We start from the raw sequence: 26,483 nt of genomic DNA on the forward strand, positions 1-26,483 counted from the left end.
TTGTAACCACCAACTGATCTCATCTTTACTCTACATTTATCTTTATTATTTCAATTATTACACAGCAACACTTAGGGCCTTATTCAATATGGTCAAGTTAAGGGAAGTGTTTGGCCGATCGCTTCAGGCTGTAACGAATAATGAACTTGGGGAAAGAGAAACATTACTCAAACTCCTTAACTTTTTCGCTGCCAAAGAGACCTGCAATCCTCAGCTAGGCAAAAGATGGGTTATATACACTGGCGACACACTTTATTCGAGCTCGGCTAGTCCCACGAATTCGGGTATACCCGGGTGTATTGAGGTTTGTGACTGTTTTCTGCCCGAGTACATTGAGGTATTTTCCAGGCAGGGATTGAAGCATTTTATTCCCTCTGGCTGCAATACTGCACAGTATATATATATATACTGCATTACAATTCATGAATTTATGCCATCTGGTAGACACGCGAAGCATTGCAGCCTATTAAATCCTAATCATTATCATTTAACAGATCAGCCGCCCATCAGCCAGGCATGAACCCAGGCTGGGAAGGCAAATGCAACGGGGCTTGTCAGAGGTGAGGAGTGGCGCATTCCAGGTATCTGCCAGGTACATACTGGGTATTTGCTCGAATAAAGTGTGTCGCAGCAGTAGCTTAAAGAACCAATGTAGGTAAATGTACATGTCACTTTATCTTCATTTGTAATTGTCTTACCCATTGTTATGTTAGCAAAGCCAAGGGTTATCAGTCTTTCCTTGTGTTCATTCAGCTGATGCTTTGATTCAGTTAATATTCCATTAGCCCAGAGGAGGAGGTTTGTAAACACAGCATGGATCAAACCAAACCTAAAACACAGACCATACAGAGGTGAACAGCGTGCAAAGGCGGACAAATACAGATATAAATAAAGGATCGCTTTACCATTAGGTATGGATAATAAAGAACAATTGGATTAGTTTCACTGACAATTGTAAACAACCCTCCAAAAACTGGGGGGTAGGAATTTGCAATGAAATATATCATCAGGATGCAAAAGGAAAATGAAAAGTTACCAATACAAGAAATAGACGTTGACTGCAACGTTTAATCTTTACATACAATATAACCCTTTGAAGTGATTTATATTAAAAGGTCAAGCTTGTTATTGTGTTACTTATCCTGGATTATCCCTTCTCACACAGTGTGTTCTTGCAAGATACCAGCAGCCCAATAGCAGTAGTGTGTGTGACAGCATGAGCTAGTGGACAGAATCTGGACATTAAAGGGCAGTTGATTGAAGAACTAGAAGCACTCACCATAATGTTTAGTCATCTGGCACGGGTGCTCTGTGATCCACAGTGAGTGGAGTTCTCAGAACAATGAAGAAACAAACAGTGGACTTGTGAAAAAGACTTGGGCCCAGATACATCAAACTCCTTTAAAGTTGTTACTATCATACGCGGTTTAAAAAAAAAAAAAAAAGACGGGTTTTATCATCGCAGTTTTAAGATGAAATTCATCAACATTGCAGTAAGAATTTACCGTCTACAATATTTGGGCCACAATCGCAATGCGGGAATTGACGTGACCACTAATTACTGCATTTCGATGACAGTAATACTATTTGTATCATAGGCTTCTGTAATAACTATTATTACAGAAGCCTATGATCTCAATAGCATTAACCCATATGATGCCTGTGGTTACCAAGCTATAAAAGGGTGTAACCCTTTCCGGTCCAATGTCGGAATATATCCGACAAAATATTTTGCCACTTGCGGTCCAATGTCGGATCGGGAGGAGGAGGGAGGATGTGGAGTGAGGCGCCGGCCGCAGCACAAGTCCCCTGCATTCCCCTTCTCTCAGCAGCCGCACTGATCCCTCCTCCTCCCCCCCCCAAGCCCTGCACTGATCCGCCCCCCCCCCCCCACAGCCCTGCACCGATCCACACAGGCAGACAAAGCAGCTGACATCGGAGGTGGGAGTACGGGGGGCGCTGTGTGTGCTGTGAGTCCCCTGCATTCCTATTCTCCCAGCAGCTGCACTGATCCCCCCCCCCCCCCCAGCCCTGCAACGATCTGCACAGGCAGACAAAGCAGCTGACATCGGAGGTAGGGGGTAGGGGGGGGGCTGTGTGTGTGGTGTGTGTGTGCTGTGGGTCCCCTGCATTCCCCTTCTCCCAGCAGCCGCACTGATCCCCTCCCCCCCGCAGCCCTGCACCGATCCGCACAGGCAGACAAAGCAGCTGACATAGGAGGTAGGTGCGCGGTACATGCGCAGTGAGTGCGCGCAGTGAGGGTGCTGTGAGTGCACAGTGAGGGTGCTGTGAGTGCTCAGCGAGGGTGTGCTGTGAGGGTGCGCAGCGAGGGTGCGCAGCGAGGGTGCGCAGCGAGGGTGCGCAGTGTGCTGTGAGGGTGCGTGGCGAGGGTGCACAGCGAGCTGTGAGGGTGCGCGGCGAGGGTGCACGGCGAAAGTGCACGGTGAGGGTGTGTGGTGTGCGCAGTGCGCGTCGAGGGTGCGCAGTGCGCGCAGTGCACGGCGAGGGTGCACGCAGTGAGGGTGCACGGTGCAAGCAGCGATGGTGCGCGGCGCGCGTAGCGAGGGTGCGCGGTGGCGCGGTGAGGGTGCGCAGTGAGCTGTGAGGGTGCTGTGCTGTGTGGTGTGCTGTGTGCTGTGTGCTGTGCGGTGTAGTGTGCTGTGTGTAGTGCAGTGTGCAATGTGCTGTGCAATGCACTGTAAGTGTGTGCAGTGTGTGCAGTAAAAAAAAGCTGTATGTGTTTTTTTTTCCAAAAAACAAATTAGACTTGCTGGCACACTTTGTGAAAATTAATTGGACCGCAAAGGGTTAATACCATAAAAATTTAAAATAGAGACCACATAACGCCATTGACCACCTTAGTGGCTAGAAAAGCATACTAAAGTAACCAAGGTGTTAACCCCTCCTGCCACCACCCCAGAAGGCCAAAACACCCTACCCGGGGCAATTACCCCCATCACCCACCTCCCTTATCCCCCACCACCCTTCTAGACTAATGGCCAATAAAACAAAAACACAAACAGGGGAGCTTTTGTAACAGATATAATATATCATTTTTGACTGGATATGTAAAGACAAACTAATGAATTGAAAACAGAAAACTTTGCCGGTATGAGATATATATCTCTGATGAAGGCGCAGTCGCGCCGAAACGCGTAGGATTTTGGATTTTTAATCTGCAAGGAACTGACATATTCAAGTCTATAGTTGTGGACTATTGGGCAGTTATGATTTGTCAGCAGAAAACAGAAGCCTGAGAGGTATTCGTATCAAGTTGTACTGATCACACGGTGTTGAGTACGAAACAGCTCCCGCTATAGGGGTAATCCCCTACCAGGGACACCGGAAGTACATAGTGACTACGTCACATCTGGGACAAGGGAGAGCAAGCCAGGAACATCTGGGACGCCAGCCGCAGCACGAGCAGAACCCCAAAAAGTGGCGCAACACCCCCTGAGTACAGCAGCCCAAAGGACAACCGCGACAACAGGAGAGTCAAATGCAGCGGTGAGACATCGGCTCCAGAGGCGGCTCCAATTCCGGTAACCCAGAGGGAGACATCAGCCCGTTCTTCATCAAGTGGCCAACATCATCACCCATATCGTGTAGAGAAGCTGAAACCTCATACAGGCAAAGTTTTCTGTTTTCAATTCATTAGTTTGTCTTTACATATCCAGTTATAAATTATATATTATATACTGTAACTGTTACAAAAGCGCCCCTGTTTGTGTTTTGTCGTCATCTCTATCACAGGATTGGTTATCCGTTGCTTTGGGGCTGCTTTCACCATACAGATTGTTTTCTTTGGACTGGACATACATTCTAAGAGTACACCAGAGAGTACTATAACAATGGACTGAGTGGGGTATATATACCATCCCCGTTATATCTATGGACACTGATTTGTCCATTTTTTTTGATCATAGTGTAAACTATTGTTATCTACACATTTTTTTTTTAACAATACATTTACACACCACAGATTTTGTATTTTGCAAAGGTATACATGGTGCATGTCAGTATATTTATATAAAACTTTCAGAATATAGGAACATTTACCTTGCACATATATTGCATTCAATACCCCTGATATTTAACGGTAACTCTTTAACATTAGTGGAGGTTTGCGGAGCGCAAATTTCCCTCTCTTTTAATGGCCAATAGCCCTTTTAGCCAAATGTGGCTAATAGAGCTTTTGGGCATTCTAAAAACATACATGTCTATAACAAATAACCTTTGAAATGAAAAATACTTTTAAAATAATTTTTAACCATAAACCCATTGATGTCACTGTGGCTACCTAGGCCCTCTCAACGTGGGCCTAGATAGACACATTTGCAAATAAATGGAAGCTATAATATTAATTAACAATATTCAAATATAAAAATATATTACTTACCCCCCTTAACTATCTTAGTGGCTAGCCACATAGTAGTAATTGCAGAGGCTGATGTGGCTAATAGGACTTATGCTCATTGAAAAACATAAAAAAAACAACAACCAATAAATGCATTAAAAAAAATATAAACATATTTTTAAAAAATAGCGATTAAATCCATTGATTGCCACTGTGGTGATCTAGGCCTTCAATGGTGGCCTAGATTGCCAGTGTGGCTATCAATATAGACACTAAATAAATGTATTACTTACCTCAGCCAGGATGAAGGCTGTCCTCATCCTCATGGCCACCAAGAGATAAATCTAATAAAGAGTCGATGCCCAGCCAGAAAAAAAAATAATTAAAAAAAAATATCCACAAAAGCCCAGCCCAGGTGGCACAAAAATAAACAGAAACAGAAAAGTAGGGAAAATAAATCTAGACTTGCTGACATTTTTAAATCTGGTGCAATCCTGTGTGAATGTCAATGGATCAAAACTTGCCACGAAGCACTGGATACTCTGTCGCTTGTAGATGAATATGGTGCAAATATTTATTTCTTTAAAGATGCATTCTTTCTTCTATCTTCACCACAGGATGTAGTGTCTTCCATGACTTATAAAAGACCTGGGACGTCACAGAAGACCAGTCACGTGGTATATAACCAATCCTATTGGTTGAAGTACAAATGTGGTCCCCTCACTTTTTCCCAAAAATGGTACATGTACCATGTGATGCCATCCTTTGAGATGGAGAATTTATATGTCTGCTAGCAGCTATTATCTTCTATTGGTGGTACATCTGTATACGTATTGTAAATTGCAAATGCAGCATCATAACATGCAAGCTGCAGCCATATCATGGTAAAAGTTTCAGATCACGGTGATGGTGATTAAGGAAATCATTACTTAGGATTTTTACATATTTCAAACCTAAGATGTTATTAGATCTTAACCCAAGTCCTAATAATAGATAAAGATAACCTGATCAAACAAATGACACAAAAATGATACTTTTTCAACATTTATTTAACCACAAATGATTAAACATTCAATATCCATGGAGAAAGTTTAATACCATAGTGTAAGGGATCGGGGGACACGCGCCTCTCAGCAGGTCCCCATCACCCAGGCTCCCAGTGCGGCCGTTCGTCCCAGACCCCCTACCCGTTGGCTCCTTACCTCCTCCGGTCGGACGCCATGCCGCATCCTCCGCGGCGCACGCCGCATCCTCCCACACGCGGCCGGGGTGCACGCACGGGAACCTTACAGGGCGCGCGTGCACCCGATCCTCTTTGCTGTCCTCCCGCACCGCTGGCTCCGCCTCCCATCAGCTACAGGCTGTCTCCACCACTCACCTGGCTGACTCCCACTCTCCGTACCAGAACCTATCCCTGGGCTTGCTCAGACAGGCCTTCGCTCCACCTCTTGCTCTCATGGGTCCTCCTGCATATATAACCCCAGTCTGCCCTCTCCTTCCTCGCTCTGCATAGTTCTTCTGTGGCTTCGGTTGTTCGGTCGTCTATGCCTGGCTCTCTTCTGTATTACAGCTCTAGTTCCTGTCCCTGCCCCCGTTGGATACCCTTGGATTTGATCTTGGCTCTAGTTGACTTTGTGTACCTCGCTACTCCCTGGACTCGGCTTTGGACCTTACTATGCTGTTCTCTCCTCCCCCTGACCTACGGCTCTCGGATATCTACCCTCGGACTTCTGGCACCGCGGACACAGCAAGTATCAAGTTAACCCTTTCTCACATGGCCCGGCAACGCATCTTACCACACTCCGGGCACGCCCTCACTGCTGTGGGTGCATATTATACCCTTACCCACCTCAGTATTGGGGACTGGCCAGGTCTGCAGGCATTCAGGCGTTACATTATGCAGAGCCCAACAAATGCAGACCCCCTGAGGTGGGCCAAGGTGTATCTATGGATCACTGGCAATTTTTAAGTGATCAAGTCACGGCCGTGGCACAGCAGCTTTTTAACCTCTCCCTGTGGGACTCGCCAGCTGCACCGTCCCCTCCTGCCCCAGTACCTATGGGCCACTCAGAGCCATGTATTCCACCTCCCAACCAGTATGCCGGAGACCCCCTTACTTGCCAGGGATTCTTGAACCAATGTGACGTCCAGTTCGAGATGTCTCCATCTCGGTTTCCCACAGATCGCTCTAAGGTGGCCTATGTCTACGCCCTGCTGACGGGCGACGCTCTAGCTTGGGCTTCTCCTCTCTGGGAGCACAGAGCTAAGAGTACACAAGACTACCCCAGATTTCGGCGAGAGTTCCAGCAGGTCTTTGACACGCCAGCGCGTAGGGAAACTGCCGCTTCTTCCTTGTTTCATCTCTCCCAGGTCACAGGTCGGCTGCAAGATATGCGGTGGAGTTCCGCACCATCGCTGCGGAGACTCGGTGGAATGATGAAGCCCTTTCCGCGGCATATTGGCAGGGATTTTCCGAATCCCTCAAGGATGACCTGGCGGCTCACGCTCGTCCATCATCTCTAGAGGACCTTATTGCCCTCAGCATCCGGATGGACCAGCGCATTCAAGAGAGACGTCTGCTTCTCCTAGGTCTCCTCCCTTGGCTCTTCCTGCATTGGATGCTCCTGAACCGATGCAGATTGGTAGCCAGCAGCTCCGGACCGCTGAGAGAACACGCTGCCGAAATGAGGGGCTCTGCTTCTACTATGGGTCCCCGGAACATCAACTACGTCACTGTCGCCTGCGACTGGGAAACGAGAAATGCCCAGAAAAGGTTGAGGGGCTTTTACTGGGTACCATCTCTCCTTGCCCCTCTCTTCCCAAAGAGCTACCGAAGAGAATTCTTCTGCCCATAACTCTCGAGGGTCCCAATGTCCGGGTAGCAGTGAGAGCCTTCATCGACTCCGGGTCTGGTGGCAACTTCTTGGATCACGACTATGCTTGCAACAATCAAATTCCGTTAGTCAAGAAGAAGTCACCCATCGGTCTTGAGGCTATCGATGGTCAACCGCTCCAACCAGCGTTTATAATATTGGAATCTGTTCCTCTCACCCTGACCACCATGGATGATCATACGGAGGTCATCATCTTCGATGTCTTCCACTCACCTACTGTTCAGGTCATTTTGGGATTGCCGTGGCTCCAGCTTCACAAACCGTGTGTCAACTGGGCAGACGAATTACCGATCCAGTGGGGTCCTACCTTGAAGGAGGCGGTCATTCCTCCCGTTACCGTGCTCGCTGGTCTCGACGCTTCTTCACCTCCTCTCTCTACCCTGTCTGAGGTATACCGTGATTTTTTGGATGTCTTCAACAAGACTCAGGCGGAAGTCTTACCATCTCATCGTTCGTACGACTGCCCATCGAATTAATTCCTGGAGCCACACTCCCTAAGTCTAAGTCGTATCCCCTCTCCGTGCCCGAGACCGAGGCTATGGCGACTTACATCCAGGAGAATCTCAAGAGGTTTAATTCGGAATTCCACTTCCCCGGCCGGGGCGGGTTTCTTCTTCGTGATGGCTCCTATGACCCTGTATCGACTTTCGTGGGCTTAACAAAATCACGGTTAAAAACCGGTATCCTCTTCCTCTAATTTCGGAACTCTTTGACCGGCTCCAAGGAGCCTCTATATTTTCCAAACTTGACCTGAGAGGAGCTTACAATCTAATCCGAATACGCGAGGGTGACGAGTGGAAGACTGCATTCAACACACGTCCGGGTCATTATGAATATCTAGTGATGCCGTTCGGCCTCTGCAATGCCCCAGCCGTCTTCCAAGAATTTATGAATTACATCTTCCGGGACATTTTGGGTGTTTTCATCATCATATACCTAGATGATATCCTCATTTTCTCTAAAAACCTGGAGGAGCACATTCGTCACACCAGGGTGGTCCTCGCTCGGCTTCATGCCAATAGCCTCTACGCGAAGATGGAAAAATGTCTCTTCCCCCGATCATCCACAGCCTTCCTTGGCTATATAATTTTTGACAAAGGCTTCACCATGGATCCTGAAAAATTGAAGGCTGTTCTAGATTGGCCGTTGCCGAACTCCTTAAAAGCCGTCCAGCGTTTCCTTGGGTTTTCAAACCACTATCGGAAATTCATCCATAATTTCTCCACTATCGCTCTACCCATTACCGCTCTCACCAAAAAAGGGGCTGATCCAGCAGCATGGTCCCCAGATGCCATCAAAGCCTTTGAGTTTCTTAAAAAAAGCTTTCGTCTCTGCCCCCATCCTTCGTCACCCTGACACGTCTCTTCCTTTCACCCTTGAGGTTGACGCTTCGGATGTGGGAGCTGGGGCGGTACTCTCGCAAAGGTCCTAACCCCAGGAAAGACTCTATCCTTGTGGATTCTTTTCTAGGAAATTCTCTTTGGCCGAGAGAAATTATGATGTCGGGAACCGTGAACTTTTGGCTATCAAGTTAGCCTTGCAAGAATGGAGAAACCTCCTCGAGGGTACCAAAGAGCCAGTAGCAATTCTCACCGATCACAAAAACTTATTGCATATTGAGGAGGCTCGTCGTCTGGGATCCCGTCAAGCACGTTGGGCACTTTTTTTTTCTCGTTTCAATTACACAATTTCTTATATTCTAGGTACCAAGAATATCAAGGCCCATGCACTTTCTCGCCAGTTCTCTACAGAGGAAGGATCTAACGAATTTTCAAAGTCTATTCTTCCTGCAAAATACATTATTTCGGCCAATACTTTCGACATCCTGGATGAGATCACCAAAGCCCAGGCTCATATCCCTAGGAGATTTAAGGTGCCAGAAGGATGTCTGTATGCTGCTCCACGTTTTCGCCACAAGATCTTGGAGTGGGGGCATTCTTCCAGATCAGCTGGTCATCCTGGCTTCAAGAGGACAGTGGATCTTATTAAACTGACCTTTTGGTGGCCTAATATGAGCAAAGACATTTTTGATTTCACCAGAGCTTGTCCAGTCTGTGCTCAGAGCAAGTCCGTCCGACACAAGCCATCCAGTCTTCTCCTTCCCCTTCCTATTCCGGAACGGCCTTGGAAGCATATTACCATGGACTTTATTGTGTAACTTCCTCCTTCTAAGGGGATGAATACGATCCTTGTAGTAGTGGACAGATTTTCCAAGCACACACACTTTGTACCACTCAAGGGTCTCCCCAATTCAGCTACCTTGGCTGACATATTTTCGAAAGAAAAATTTTCAGGCTACACGACGTTCCACTCACCATTGTCTCGGACAGGATTACTCAATTCATTTCTAAGTTTTGGCGAGCTTCCTCTCAGAGACTTGGCATATCCCTCCTCTTCTCCTCGGGTTACCACCCACAGACCAACAGCCAGACTGAGAGAATGAATCAGACCTTGGAGCAGTTTTTCAGATGCTTTGTGTCAGAATCTCAAGACAACTGGGTGGACCTACTACCCTGAGTCGCCTTTCTTCATTAATTTTGGGTTCCACCCCAGCAGCCTTCCTCTCTCTTCCCTGCCCTCTGGTGTACCTGCAGCAGATATCCAAGTTTCTAATCTTCAAGACTCCTGGAAAAAGATTCAAAGAGCCTTGCAAGGGGCCGTCCAAAAACAAAAGGCTCAAGCAGATCGGCGACGTCAGGTGGCCCCGGAGTACAAACCTGGAGACAGAGTCTGGCTTAAAACTCCTTCTCAGAAGCTGGCGCCCAGATTCTTGGGTCCCTTCAAGGTCCTCGAAACGGATCAATCCAGTAGCCTATCGACTTTCGCTACCTCCCACCATGAGGATACCCTCAGTGTTCCATGTTTCCCTTCTGAAACCCTTCGTTTAGAATGTACGTTTTCCGGACCGTTCTCACAGACCCAACCCCATCGTAATACAAGGGCAACAAGAATTTGAGGTTCACTCCATTCTCGATTCACATTTTTCTAGGGGCAAACTTCAGTTCCTCGTTCATTGGAAGGGATATGGTCCAGAGGAACGTTCCTGGGTACCTTGTCATCACATTCATGCCCCAGCTCTTCTTAAACAATTTCATCGGAAATTTCCTCACAAACCTTGGGAGGATCGTCCGGAGTCCGATCCTCAAGGGGGGGGTACTGTAAGGGATCGGGGGACACGCGCCTCTCAGCGTGTCCCCGTCACCCAGGCTCTCAGTGCGGCCGCTCGTCCCAGACCCCCTCCCCGTCGGCTCCTTACCTCCTCCGGTCGGACGCCATGCCGTTCCTCCGCAGCGCATGCCACATCCTCCAACACGCAGCCGGGGCGCGCGCACGGGAACCTTACAGGGCGCGCGCACGGGAACCTTACAGGGTGCGTGCACCCGATCCTCTTTGCCGTCCTCCTGCACCGCTGGCTTCACCTCCCATCAGCTACCGGCTGTCTCCACCACTCACCTGGCTGACTCCCACTCTGGGCACCAGAACCTATCCCTGTGCTTGCTCAGACAGGCCTCTGCTCCACCTCTTGCTCTCATTGGTCCTCCTGCATATATAACCCCAGTCTGCCCTCTCCTTCCTCGCTCTGCATAGTTCTTCTGTGGCTTCGGTTGTTCGGTCGTCTATGCCTGGCTCTCTTCTGTATTACAGCTCTAGTTCCTGTCGCTGCCCCCGTTGGATACCCTTGGATTTGATCTTAGCTCTCGTTGACTTCGTGTACCTCGCTACTCCCTGGACTCGGCTTTGGACCTTACTACGCTGCTCTCTCCTGCCCTTGACCTACGGCTCTCGGATATCTACCCTTGGACTTCTGGCACCCCGGACACAGCAAGTATCAAGTTAACCCTTTCTCACCAGGCCCGGAAACGCATCATACCACACTCCGGGCACGCCCTCACTGCTGTGGGTGCGTGTTATGCCCTTACGCACCTCAGTATTGGGGACTGGCCAGGTCTGCGGGCAGTCGTTACACATAGTCACTCTACCCAGGAGCGGTCGTCTTACCAAAATCTCTCCAAGAACAAAATCGGCAAATCATCCAGGAAGTCATAAAGAACCCAACAGTAACATCTATGGATCTGCAGGCCACTCTCACCTTGGCTAATGTGAGTGTTATCACTCAAATATCAGAAAAAGACTGAAGAAGAATGGTGTTCATGGAAGGATAGCCAGGAGGAAACCACTGCTCTCTATAAAAAAACATTGCTGCCCGTCTGAAGTTCTCAAAAGAGCACATAGATGATCCACAAGACTTCTGGAACAATGCTCTCAGGACATACGAGTCAAAGGTAGAACTTTTTGGCCTCAGTGACAAACTTTATGTTTGGCGAAAAACAAGCATGTGGTAGGAGTGTGATGATTTGGGGCTGCCATAGGACAAGGATAGCTTGACATTATTGACACAACCATCAATTCTGCCTTATATCAGAGGATTCTAGAGGAGAATGTAAGGCCATCCATCCATGAGCTGAAGCGGAAGCGGGTCATGCAGCAAGACATATATCCTAAATATACAAGGAAATCTACACAAAAAACTGCTGCAGAAGAAGAAATTCTGCGTTTTAGAATGGTCTAGTCAAGGTATGTACCTAAACCCCATCGAAATGTTGTGGGAGGACCTGAAGCGAGCTGTCCATGCAAGGAAGCCTTACAAATGTCCCTTAGTTGAAGCAGTTCTGTATGGAGGAATGAGGCAAAATTCCTCAAAACCGATGTGAGAGACTGACCAGCAGTTACAGGGAACAAACACTTAGTTGAAGTTATTGCTGCTCAAGGGGTATTGAATCTTAAGGTTCACATACTTTCACACATGGATATTGAATGTTTAATCATTTGTTAAATAAATGTTGAAAAAGTATAATTTTTGTGTCATTTGTTTGACCAGGTTAACTGTATCTATTATTACGACTCAGATTAATATATAATGACATTTTGGTTTGAAATATGTGAAAATCCAAGTAATAATTCCTTTACAATGATCCATACTGTAAATGATTACTTATAGAAGGTTTCCTGAAGATTCTAGTTGATATTGTACTCCTCAAAGCAGTGTGAGGTGGTGTATCACAATAAGAAAGTGTGAATAGAAGTTTGTTTTGAGTTGATGCATTGCTCCATGTTTGCTTGTATTTGTGTCAAATGTAAAAAAAAACAAAAAAGTACTACATGCAACACAAATTGTCAAAAAAGTTTATACCACTGCAGGCTGAGTGAATTATTTTTACTCAAATACCTGAAAAATATTTGACGCACAGACACAGCATTTCATACACTTTATTCTAATCTTTAAATCATGTAACTCCTCCCTATGACAGTCCCTAAATCACAAGAACACGGAGTAAAGATCGCAATACATTACAGCAAAGGCGCAAGATGAAAATGGTACATTTTGCGTCAGTTTTGTTTCACCTTGTCTTGATTCTTCACTTCCAAAGTGTCTTACAATTTGCAACTGTAGCACTGCTACCCTCCACCGCTTCTCCCTCCCCCGTCCCCCTGGGAGATTTTGTCTAGGCTACAGGTCTATTGTATATGGTGCTGGTTACCTGTGAGTGTCCAGAAGAGATGAGCTTCTGCGATGTTGGGGGGAACAGGACAGGCTCTAGGTGATCCTCAGGTTCTTTTCATTTGGTGACAGCGCCTCCAGTCACTGTAGGCTACAGCAGAGCTGCAGGCAGTCCCTACCACAACAGTTATTTTCTCCTATACTTCTGTCCAATAGACTGCAACTTAGTCAGAAGTATATAAAAAGGGTCTTTATTTGATGCAGCTTCTGCAGATGGTATAACAGCGTTTGCATATAATGGAGAATGGGTTTCAGGCACTTTTATGGTGCTGGCCAGCAGATAATGTTGAGGCCTTGTGCTATGCACAGATCTTGGTTCACTTTTCCCCAGGATGAGTTGAGCTCCTCTCCCTTCCCGGGGTGGGAAGGCACACTGACTCACAACTCAACCCCAGGAGGGGAAGAACTGGTCTGACACTATAATTTGGAATGCAACCTCCTGAATGCAAAAGCGGAGGGCACAGGGTCTGCACCGTGATTGACTGCAACACAGACCCAGTGTCACCACCTCTTCTGCCACTCAGGGAGGTTGCGTGAGGGGGGTAAACCCCATAGGATAGCCTGTCACTGTCTGTATCTATTAGAACTTACGTGACAGGAGGGCAGAAAGATAGTCTGGACCAGGCATGGCTATACAACCAAAAAACAAAACAACAATGTTGATTTTGCATAGCAAAGAGCATTTTGAAAGTATTGATGGTTTTCAAATGAATGTGTTGTATCTAAGGAAAACTGTTTACTCTGGTGATCAATAGAAAACAGGTCTTGGTACTGTATGCTCTTACAGAGCGTGACTCAGTGTTTCCTCCTGTGATTTCAAATACTGTACTTTATTTTTGGTCATGATCTCTCTCCTCTAAGACTATTCTTTTTGTAATACAGTACATCTGAGCTCAAAGTATTACTACTACTGCTACATATGTATCTATATCCCTTAGAATGAAAATGCCTACTACTTGATTACATTCAAACAGTTATAGCTTAAATGAGAGCATATATCGTTACTGAACACTGGCCTCTACAGCCTCCGTTTGCATCTTGACTGCAGAATTCTAACAGAAGGGTTATGTGTGAGCAGCCAGAATGTAAGAAGAGATGAACTGTTAAAGGGGCCTTTTCCTTTTACCTGATTTTCTTGGTTTTAAAAATGCAGCAGTTCTTTGCCTTTATGCAGTGGCATGACTCCCGCCCTAAATGCCCAGAAAATCCCAGGGGCCACAGCTTGGGGTGGGGGCAAAGGATCTCAGGACCCTCCCGACTCGTGATTAACCCCCAAGTGGTTATAGAGGCCCAGCGATTTTCCCCAGAGCAAATAAACTGATTCCCGGTGGGAGAGCATGGGGCCTCTGTAAGAGCAGTCCTCTTCCATTGACATTGTGGCATGTGACACTGGGAAATACTCAGGGGCCTCTTACGCTGTAGTTACGCCAATGTAATTATCTAAGCTGCTGATCGATCCGTTCTCCACAGATCGATCGGTGAAGATTTAGTTTCCCAAGACTCGCAATATGGTAGCCTATTCCAAAAGAGGAAGTGGTGTACCTTTCTAAATACAGTAGTTGCTATAGAGACATAAGGAAGCTTAATCCATTAAAAATGGCATAAACAATGGGGGAGAAAATGCAGTAAGAATGACCTAATACTACACAACCGATTAAGGATTTTGAATCAAATGCTGTTTTAATGACACACAATTTGCTTCACAGTACAGTACTTCAGTCTGCAACCAAAAACAATGTGGCTATATTTGCACAGATTCTTACCATATTACATTTTTTATATATCAATGTAGACATTTACATAATTTCTATATCTACATTTATTTCGAAATCTTGTCAAAATCCCTTATACTGTACCTTCTCCATTGGTTCTTTTTTAACTTCATAGTAATAATACATTTTTTTTTATTTATATGTACTCAATATAATTTTTTTGGCATCATATTTCATCTCCTAGTCCTCCTATTAGGGTTTTTTCCCTATGTGATCCCAGTCAATCATTATCTCACTCAATTTGGCATCACTTTTTTCATTATTATTATTTAAGGGAGTCTAGTTCTCTGCTGAGACTGTTTACTCCAGACATTGTACTATAGTTTCCTTGTGAACTGCATTAATTGAACTAACAACTGGACAATATACATCAAGTAAAGGTTTCCTTCTTGTACCTTTACCAATCAGCAAATAACTATAATATACCACATACGTATTGTAATATCTTATCTGTGTACTGTTCTCCATGTGGGCACACAGGGCTGCCGACAGGGGGGGAAAGCCAGGACAAGTGTCCCCGGCCCGGTGGCTGTGGGGGGCCCAGCAACCGGACAAAGCTGTTGGGCTGACCTCTGGCCCGGAATGCCAGTCCTCTCGCTGTTCCACGCTGAGTCTCTGACTTCGATGCATGCTGGTCCTCTCTGACTTTGGCGCATGCCAGGCCCAGCTTCTGGTGCACACCGGCATCAGAAAGAGGCCCGTGTGCACCAGTATCAGAGGCTCTGCATGGGACAGTGCTAGTGACAGTAAGGGATGCCCGCGTCTGGGGAGACCCGGGACCCGCCAGCATTGAGAGGACCGGCAGCAAGGCAAAGAAGTTGGGACCAATGACAGGTCGGACCCAACTGCTTTGTCTGGCAGCCAGGCCCTTGCTCTCCTCAGCTGTGGTCCTCCATCATGGTACAATGCAGGGCCTCTATCTGAGGCCCACACAGATGTAGGTCTTTTTGAGTGTGTATTTGGGCATTTTTTTTGTGTGTGTTGGGGGTTGGGAGGAGGTTGTATATATTTGATGGGTGGGAGGGGTTGTATGTATTTGTGGAGGAGGTTTTTTTATATATCTGGGGGTGCTTTTTTTTATTGATTTGGTGGCGGGTTTTATGCAATTGTGGGCGGTGGGGTTAATTATTGTGGGTTGGATTGTGTGTGGCCAGATGACCAGAAGGGAAGGAGTGAATGAGTGTGAGGAGGGTAGGATTGAGGAGAGTGGAGAAATTGGAGGGGGGATAATGAGAGGAGAGAGGGGATGTAAGAGAAGGAGTGCAGGGGGAGTGAGTGAGGAAGAGAGGAGGTAAGAGTGAGATGGGGAGAGAAATACATGGAAAGAGGGGGGGGAAATAGCAAACGGTGCTTGCGAGGTGGGAAATTAAGGTTCCCACAAGACCGCTGACATGGGGTAAGGAGGGACACAGTCCTAACTTAGGAAATCTGGGCCTTAGGAAATCTGTCGGCAGCCCTGTGGACACAGATTGAATGTTAATGTACTTTTTGTCGAACGCCTACACGGGTTAAATCAAAGCCCTATATAAGAACTCCTGTGCAGAGGGGACGGACATGGACCCTCCTGACAAAGCAAGCAGTGAAATAGAAGCATCAAGTGTAAGAGCAGAGCAGTCCCCGAGCCAAGCCAGCCCGAGTGACGTCGTCATCTGCCTACACTACCACCACCGATATCACCTAGACAAAGGAGTGGGACGCCGAAGCGTTTTAGAGAGCAGAGAACACAGCAGACGGCCAGACAGCAGGGACACTGTGCCTCTGACCTACACGCGGACTCAAACATGGTTTATTTACCTCAACATTGTGTGATGTATCACTTCCATTAACATGCCGATTCAAGACTTTTCTTTAGAAATTGCCACACAGTTGCTGGTTCTTTTATACATTCTGGTTTGATTATTTTAACAGTTGCATTTTTCCACATTAAAAGGGTACTACAGTTATTGTGGTATTTTTGTATGCTCTTCTACCCCCTGTTTTGCAATAGAGTAGACTCTGGGGAAATAAGTTTACAGAAAACCCCAAAGTTCATTGTGCGAGTATGGCAAAATGTGTCAGTAAATCTAAGTTTTATTAAACAGCTATGAGCAGAAAACTACACAAATTAAAGTGCACAGGCACAGCCATTATAATTAGCCATGATGCCTTTGGGATTGTTGGAAGCAACATTGTAACTAAGTGGGACATATCAAGAGTTTTTGATCCGCACTCATGCCTAAAAGATCTTTCAGTGGATCAACACCCCCCTCTTGCACCTCCTATGCGTGGAGGTATTCCCCTCTTCCACAGATGTCCACCGAAGATTAACTCCACAGGTGAACCAATCATGAGAGGGGAAAAAAAGCACAAAGTGCACCACGGGTAAAAGATATGAATAGTATACAGAACAATAAAATGCACATAGTAACTTACATATAAAGAATCTGTAGTCCAGCATGTTTCTTAAAAATGTATGTCCATGCTGCCCTGCCGGATAGGTGTATGGCTTGGAGGCGGTCTTGAGTTTGAAAAGTTAGGTCTCACGCGCCGGGAACAGCTGACTCTGTCTCTGAGCTACTTCCGGGTTCGCATTGTACCGCGTATATACACAAAGTGTATATACTTTGTGTATACTGCCGGTTGTGCTATTCTGCTGATTGCCAGTTTGACGTCACGAGCCTAAGAGACGTGCCACATTGCCACATACGGGATACCCAGGAGTTGGTATCTTCTACATGTTTTCCAAAATCCACAAACCAGTGAACTCTGGCAGGCCAAATTAGAACAGGTATGGATACACTCACTGCACAAATATCTGACTTTATAGAGAATATCCTAAAACCACGAGTCACAAACACCAACAGCTTCATACAAGATACAGTACCACTGATTTCTTCAATAAACAACTACCATCAAACACACTACTAGTTACCCTGGATGTAGAGTCCCTCTACAGTAATAGCCCCCACAAAGATAACAGAGAGTCATGCTTGTAATTCCTTTCAACATCACCCCTGGATCAGAAACACAATACTGAAGTAATTACCAAACTGATAGAATACATCCAGACATACAACCACTCCAGCTTCAACAAGGAAATGTACCTACAACAAATGGGGACTGCAATGGGCACCAGGATGGCACCGCAATATGCCAATCTTTTTATGGCAATAGAGATTCCTAATCAAATGATTCCACAAACCTTACAAATATTACAGATACATTGATGATCTGTTTATAATATGGACAGGGATAAAGAAAATGTACAACAATTTTATGAGAAATGAATTCATTCCACCCATCAATTACACTCAAAATAGATTATTTGGCAAATCTAGTGAACTTTCTGGATACAACAGTAACACTGAAGAATGGCAAACTACACACATTTGTATACAAGAAAGCAACAGGCAGATGTAGTTACTTTTGCATATTTTATATATCATTTATTCTCTGTGTGTGTGGCTTTGGGATAATCAACATTGCTGCAATACTAGGATATGCATCCTTAACGCCAGGGATATCAGTGGGTTAATTAACCACTTCCCATCTAATTACACCCTTTCATGACATGTAATGTTAACAGGTTGCTATTTGAATGCTTGATATTCTGTTGGAGTTGCTATAGGTGCACTTATCCATCATAAAGGTATGCATGCCTATATACACTTTCCACTACAATCGTTATACTGGGAATTACCCCTAACATTGTTTTTATTTTCTTTGTACTTGTTCGTGCGTCGTAGTTATATTAATAAAATTTTATTATTTTTGGCCAGATTTGGGCTTTTAATGGTATCCATCCTCCCACAGCGATGGAAGCGGTTACTATAGGTCTTGTGTATCCAATTGCCAGCAATTTGTACAATTAATTGTAATCACATTTCATATACAGGCATACCCCGCATTAACGTACGCAATGGGACCGGAGCATGTATGTAAAGCGAAAATGTACTTAAAGTGAAGCACTACCTTTTCCCACTTATCGATGCATGTACTGTACTGCAAATCGATATATACGTGCATAACTGATGTAAATAACGCATTTGTAACAGGCTCTATAGTCTCCCTGCTTGCGCACAGCTTCGGTACAGGTAGGAAGCCGGTATTGCTGTTCAGGACGTGATGACAGGCGCATGCGCGAGCTGCCGTTTGCCTATTGGGCGATATGTACTTACTCGCGAGTGTACTTAAAGTGAGTGTACTTAAAGCGGGGTATGCCTGTACTGGATTGAGTGCACTAAATAAGGGTCTTTTGCGTGTTTCTGTTACCACCCCGTTTGTTCATATACTGTATATGTGCATTTGGCTTTCCCTATATGCACCATCCTTATTACACAATATTATCTATTGAGGTGAGCGGTGTTAAGTCTTATTGTTGTGTATACTTAACATGGGTGCCTAAGGATCCCTGGAGTAGCATCAGGGGCCCTGGCCCCAGCCTCTTTTAGTACAAATCCTACAACTGCTGCAACACTGCCAAGTCCAAAGAGCCTGCCCTGTCCTGCATCTCCGCAGCGCCACCATTTGTAGCACTGCTTCCTCCCCCCCTCTGGGAGATTTACCCTGGCTACAGTCCTGTGTTTTTCTCGGTACCTGTTTGGCTCAGGCGATGCTGAGTGTTCTGCGATGACGTGGGGAAACAGGACAGGCTCACGGTGATCCTGGATGTTCTTTCTTGGTTCCAGCACCTCCAGCCACAGTGGGCTCTGGTAGAGCTGAAGGCAATCCCCACCATGACAGTCTTTTATCCCCATACATCTGTCTAATAGATTGTGACTCAGCCAGACATACAAATAGGGATGGTCTTTATTCTGCAGCCACTGCATGATGTTCTTACAGCGATTGCAATCAGTTGTCAGGATAGCTTCCAGGCTCCTGGATGGTACAGGCCTGCTGGTAATGATGAGGCCTCACTAGAGTAGTGGAATGCATCTATCCCATGAGGGACTGAGCACATGTCTTCCTCCCAGCCGGGAGGAGACTTAGCTTACATCCTCATCCCTTGAAAGGGAAGAGGGAATGCTTGAACCCCACCCTGTGAGGGCTGGGTTCAGCTCTATAATTTAGGACACCTCCTCTTTGGTACAAAAGGAGAGGGTACAGGGTCTGCATCCTTATTGGACACATGCAGACTCCCATGTCATCTCCACTTCTGCCACTCACAGAAGCTGCAGGAGGGGGGGGGAAAGCCCCATAGGATAGCCTGTCACTGTCTTAATCTTACTAGAACTTACATGATAGGGAAAGCAGAAAGTCAGCTGGCCCAGCCATGGCTACAGATGCAACCCAGTCAACATGGAAAAGACAGTAACAACTACATAGACACCTTTGTACAGTGGCGTAATAGAAGTTAACACATGTCCACTTCACAAAATTCCTGTCCTCAAAACTTGTGTGTGCATCATGCACAGTTATTAGATATGGTATGAGGTTGATTTTCGTATTGTGTCATGCATCACACATCTCTGTTAATTCTTCATTTTGTGAGTCTGAGAGACATACACAGGAATTTACAAATTCGATTTCCTTTTGCATGAATAAAGTATTCACAATTCACAATTAGTACAAAGATGTGGTATTCTGTCCATGTTTGTTCATCCTGTTAGAGTATTTGTTTTCCAATGTAAAAAAAAAGCTGCCCAAATACTTATGTGGAAAACTAAAACCAACACTGTAACAGGAAGAACAAACACAGACACATTGACAGGACAACTACAAACCAAGTCAATATTCCAAACTGAGATTTTCATCACTCTGTTGGGTTGAAGTATAAATTCTTTCAGGTCATTAATAAATCACACCTAACATTACAATTCTTTTCTGAAAACATCTATTAGGACTTCCACATGTTTCATGCTACCGAGTCTAATATGGTTATCATTCTGTTTTTCTGAACTTTTGTAAAATTTGAGGAACCCCTCATGAGCATAAACTAAGGCAGTGGTGCACAAACTGGGGGGCGAGTCCCCCGGGGGGCGCACGGTTTACAGAGGCCCTGCACGCTTCCCGAAAGCACTTGAATCAAGTGCCGGGGAAGCAGTGAAGGCCTCTGTAAACCTCTCTTACCTTGGCTCCGGCGGCTTCTTACACATGTCGCCATGGCAACGTGACATCATGACGCCGCCGGAGCAAAGGTAAGGGTGGGGGGGCGTGGAGAGAGGGGAACTGCCGGCAGGGGGGTGCAGGGAAAAAGGTTTGTGCTCCCCTGGACAAAGGTATTGTCAAAAATGGAAAGGGTCTCCATTCCCTGCTCAAGTATCAACAAAGATATTTGTTCTAGCTACAAATGAACATAATAAGCCAGTACTCAGGTTGAGCAGTTGGTGTTATAATGTATCTCAATTAATAACAGGTACATTCTTAACATTTTGTTACTCAATTAAGAATAAACTATCAAATTCCAAACAATACAAATATATTTTTATTTTCTGAAAACCTACAATTGTCTACTAAAAAGAAACAAAGATAAACAATTATATACTATAAGAGTACCAAAACCTTTTTGTCTTTTCCAATGTGCTTTTATTTAAGAATAACAATAGGTTATCTGTTGTTATCATATGGCAGGCCTGCACAACATACGGCCCACCGGGGCACCCGGTGCGGCCCGCGACAGACCCCCTTCACCCCCCCCTCCACTCCCCCCCTTTCACCCCCCTCCCCTCCACCCCTTTCACTCCCTCCCCCCCCCTTCACTCCCCTCCCCTTCAACCCCTCCCTTTCACCCTCCTCCCCTTCCCTGGTAAGGACACAAGGAGCACGTTCCAGCATTAAGTAGGAGCGCGCTCCAGCAGTGTCTGTGTGACCACACTCTCCCTTCCCCCCTCAGCCTGCTCCAGCAGGGTGACATGCTCTAGCAGTGTAGCGCGACCCGGAACTTCCGGGTCTGCTGCTAGAGCGCGCATCCCTTGCGCTTCCCTCACGCTTCCCTGCCGCCATCTCTGTTGCCGCCGCCATCGTCAGGTAAGCATGGGGGGGAGGGGGGTAGTTGATTCATGCGGGGGCTGCTGAAATTGAATGGGTGGGGGCTGCTGACATGGGGGGGGGCTGCTGACGTGGGGGGGGGCTGCTGACGTGGGGGGGCTGCTGAAATGGAATGGGCTGGGGGGCTGCTGAAATGGGCTGTGGGGGGCTGCTGAAATGGGCTGGGGGGGCTGCTGAAATGGGCTGGGGGGCTGCTGAAATGGGCTGGGGTGGGCCTGCTGAAATGGAATGGGTTGGGGGGGCTGCAGGAAATGGGCTGTGGGGGGCTGCTAAAATGGGCTGGGGGGCTGCTGATATGGGCTGGGGGGGCTGTTGTGGGGGGCTGCTGAAATGGGATGTGGGGCCGACTCTGTTTTCCTTGTGAGAGGGGAGAGTGGTGTGAGTTGCAGGGGGGGGAGTGATGTGAGGTGCAGGGGAGGGGGAGTGATGTGAGGTGCAGGGGGTGAGAGTGATGTGAGGTGCAGGGGGTGAGTGATGTGAGGTGCAGGGGGTGAGTGATGTGAGGTGCAGGGGGGAGAGTGATGTGAGGTGCAGGGGGGAAGAGTGATGTGAGGTGCAGGGGGGGAAGAGTGATGTGAGGTGCAGGGGGGGAAGAGTGATGTGAGGTGCAGGGGGGGGAAGAGTGATGTGAGGTGCAGGGGGGGAAGAGTGATGTGAGGTGCAGGGGGGGAAGAGTGATGTGAGCTGCAGGGGGGGAAGAGTGATGTGAGGTGCAGGGGGGAGAGTGATTTGAGGTGCAGGGGGGGAGAGTGATGTGAGGTGCAGGGGGGGAGAGTGATGTGAGGTGCAGGGGGGGAGAGTGATGTGAGGTGCAGGGGGAGAGTGATGTGAGGTGCAGGGGGAGAGTGATGTGAGGTGCAGGGGGGGAGAGTGATGTGAGGTGCAGGGGGGAGAGTGATGTGAGGTGCAGGGGGGGAGAGTGATGTGAGGTGCAGGGGGGGGAAGAGTGATGTGAGGTGCAGTGGGGGAAGAGTGATGTGAGGTGCAGGGGGGGAAGAGTGATGTGAGGTGCAGGGGGGGGGAGAGTGATGTGAGGTGCAGGGGGGAAGAGTGATGTGAGGTGCAGGGGGGGAGAGTGATTTGAGGTGCAGGGGGGGAGAGTGATGTGAGGTGCAGGGGGGGAGAGTGATGTGAGGTGCAGGGGGGGAGAGTGATGTGAGGTGCAGGGGGGGAGAGTGATGTGAGGTGCAGGGGGGGGAAGAGTGATGTGAAGTGCAAGGGGGGGAAAGTGATGAGGTGCAGGGGGGGAGAGTGATGTGAGGTGCAGGGGGGGTGGGATGTGTGTGGTGTGCAGGTGGTATTGTGTGTTTGATGTGGAGGGGAAGTATTATGTGTATGGGTGAGGGGGAGAGATGGGGGTATGAGAGATCGCTGGGGAGTCTCGCAAAGGTTGATGATGGGTTTTAGGGGAGATATGATGATGATGAGGAGGAGGAGGAGGATGATGATGATGATGATTTTACCCGTGCGGCCCAAATCTTTTCCTTGGAGCAGTTTGGCCATTCTCACTGTACAAGTTGTGCAGGCCTGTCATATGGTATATTACTCTAAAGAAAGCTTCACACCCTGTCACAGAAGGGGTCTGCAATAATTAGTAATTCGATAGGGGAGAGGGGGTGAGATGTATTAACACAGACAATTGTGTTATGGTTTAATGAGCCAATTTATTCTGATTTTGGCTGCATCAAATGAAAAGGAGAAAAAAAAATCGTACATTTGGTATATGTATATACATTTTCTCATCCTATTCATGATTGACATTCTCCAAATCGCAAACTAGGCAAAATTGGAGCACAGTGCCTTGGTATGTTGATGTGGATATGCAAAATAAAAAATGTGCCCTTATTCAATATGCTGTAAAACCCCTTCCCTGTACTGGAGAAGATGTGCACCCCATTCATTTGAAGGGAACTGAACTCTTCCACAGCAAAAATTACAAATACTCAATAACATATTTCACCATAAGAAATAATTTACCTTTCGAGTGTTTTAAATGACTGGATCATATCCTTTGCATGAAACCATAAAAAGTAAACCTAGGAAGAAACAGAACACATTGTAGAAGTCAATTAGTCTTTGAAAATAAACAAATTACTGCATGCAAATCAATGCGAATAATGTACAATAAAGAACACTGAATCCCTTAATTGTTGGAAAGTAGAGACATGCAAACAATTTACTGGCAAATACAAATTACACAGGTTGACATGTATGAAATGGTCTCATTTTTAGAGCAAATAAAATTGTATAATCCAAAAAAAGAGAGCGAATACCATTGTCTTTTTTCGTTTATATACACGGACAGGTTTACTTTGTTCATAAAGCAAAACTACATTTATTAAAAAAAAAAAATGGAAAAAAAAGTTCTACACTTTGTATCTATAATATAACATTTTAGAAAGTAAGCCTTTCTAGAGTAGGGTCCATTGAGCTTTGCCCTGATAAATAATAATAACAAACAACATATCATATAGCGCTCATTTCCAAATGGGACGCAAAGCTCTTCACATTTACAGTGTAGCACGCAGTACGCAGGATGGTTACAGACACAGTCCCTGCCTAGATGTATGTTTTTGGTGCCAGTGGTACAGGGAGATAAAGTTATTTATCCAAGGTCACAAGGAGGCGATACCAGGATTGGAATCAGGTTCAAACTCAGTGCCCTCACTCACTGAGCCACTCCTTCAACTCATGTTGAATGATGTTCAATAGTTTAAAAAAAAACAGAATCCAGGGACACATTTGGTTCTCAATCTGTTACTGGCCTTTTAGATTCCTACAGTTCCTTTCATATAGAGATGTTAACCTTCAAGTACAAAAATGAGTGAGATTTAGAGGTTGTGGCGAGTTAAATTAAACTGCTCTTGGTAATAAGTGAGAATGACTATAAATCTGTTAGACTCACATGACCTGTTCAGGTCCTAGACTTCCCTTTGCCTCTCATAGAATGAAATAAACACACTACACTTGTTTGGGGAAAGAAGGCCACAGCTTTATTAAATTAGATCAATAACCAGAATACGTCAGTGATCTGGAGTCTACGGCATAACAGCAGCTAGTAATCCCCACGGCTAGTGGAATTCCGGATAAGCAGATAATGGGAATCAGTCCCAAACGCAGAAAGGAGCATTACTCATGATATACCAGCTATCAAATAATCGTGCCGCAGTCTGGCAAGCCAACACAACCACAGGCAAGGCCATTTACCATCTTAAACTGGCCTTGTCCTCCCGCCCTACTACCACACCAAGTTGAACCTCTTTGTTTAACCCGATTGTCAAATCAGAGCACCACACCAATGCTGGTCAGTGGGGGATTTTATTAGGCCTACTTTAGTGTACTCTGGTTACAAATGTTCTAGAAATATACCCCACCAACTTCCCAACCTTTTAGTTATGGTTCTGTTTTACCTTCCCTCACAACATGATCATTGTTGGGTAACAAGCATTTATAGTGCCTATGACCCTAGCCTTAAAATCTTTGAATGTATCTCAACTCCTAACCACTGACCCACAGACTAGTAAGAAATTATTAGTTCATTAGGGTAAAAAGATCCAGTGTCACTAAAGATAGACAAAAACCCTGCAACCCAGTAATCAATCACCAATGAACCAAACAAAGTTTAAAAAATCCTAAGCAACCAGAAAAGAATCCCCACATCAGCGATGTATGCCACTGTGATAAGTGGGTCACAAATTACATTGAAAATGCTGGATTGTCCACTGACATAAGTATTCTATGACCATTACCACACAACCAATCTGCAAACTGAAAAGAATGGATAACTAACAAAATGTGCGCCTTCAACAATTTATTCTTCAGAATCCAGGGGGAGTCCTGGATGAAGCTTTTTCAGAGCGAAACGCATAGTTTTGGCCTCAAAAGTGATTCTGCACCCGTAGACGCGATAATCAGCCAAAAATCGGAAACCGAAAGTAACGTAGCAGAGCCCAGAGAGTTGCCGGTAGGGCTTAGACCCTGCTCCGGACCACCAACAACATCGGAAGGGATAGTGGCGAGACATCGTGGAGCCCACGAGAGATGCCGGAAGGGCTGGGACGCCACTCTGGGACCATTGACGACAACCGACGTTGAGCAGTATACACGAATGTTTAAGACTTTTTAATATTGTACACATTGTGAGTGCGATTCTTAATTATATATATATATATATATAATATATATATGCCATTTGTCCCCATTTCCCTGTGAGCACCACCCTATTTACACTGTTTGGTCACTTTCTCTCCTGGTTTAGAGCAGGGTTCTACGTTTCATTTCAACGTAGTCTCCTTTTGTATCTATCCTATGTGGGGCATACTCAGTGTGGCAGGTTTACATGGGCACATCCAAGACCTTGGTAATCTGTTCTTGTATATCGGAATTGAGTAGTAAAATATACATATTATATGTATGTATGTATGTATGTATGTATGTATGTATGTATATATGTGTGTGTGTATATATATATATATATATATATATATATATATATATATATATATATATATATATATATATATATATATAATGTTCATACCTTTTTTTATCCAGGCACTGGTTCCCCTCTCTTTTCTACATTTTACTACTCAATTCCGATATACAAGAACAGATTACCAAGGTCTTGGATGTGCCCATGTAAACCTGCCACACTGAGTATGCACCACATAGGATAGATACAAAAGGAGACTACGTTGAAATGAACCCTGCTCTAAACCAGGAGAGAAAGTGACCAAACAGTGTAAATAGGGTGGTGCTCACAGGGAAATGGGGACAAATGGCAAACTGAGACAGAAAAGAATCCCTTTAATGTGGCACAATATAAAGAACAATCTGGCAGCCCCACAAGTACTGTATGGATACTTATAAGCAAAGGGATACAGAGCCTAGAAGGCTAGTAGTCAGGTAAGCATAAAATAATGTCCGAGTGCTGT

At 45.9% G+C, this 26,483-nt stretch overlaps 1 protein-coding gene across 1 annotated transcript in view; it reads right to left on the reverse strand.

The window, feature by feature from the left end:
* Positions 1-26,483, reverse strand: part of OTOP1 (otopetrin 1) — a 116,935-nt gene that overhangs the window by 53,645 nt on the left and 36,807 nt on the right. The window contains exons 4-5 of the mRNA XM_075569388.1: positions 23,527-23,585; positions 699-829 (exon numbers count right to left, since the gene is read on the reverse strand). Coding sequence (XP_075425503.1) covers positions 699-829; positions 23,527-23,585 — 190 coding nt within the window. The remainder of the gene's footprint in view (positions 1-698; positions 830-23,526; positions 23,586-26,483) is intronic.

Source organism: Ascaphus truei, chromosome 1, assembly GCF_040206685.1.
Source record: "Ascaphus truei isolate aAscTru1 chromosome 1, aAscTru1.hap1, whole genome shotgun sequence".
Classification (NCBI taxonomy): Eukaryota; Metazoa; Chordata; class Amphibia; order Anura; family Ascaphidae; genus Ascaphus; species Ascaphus truei.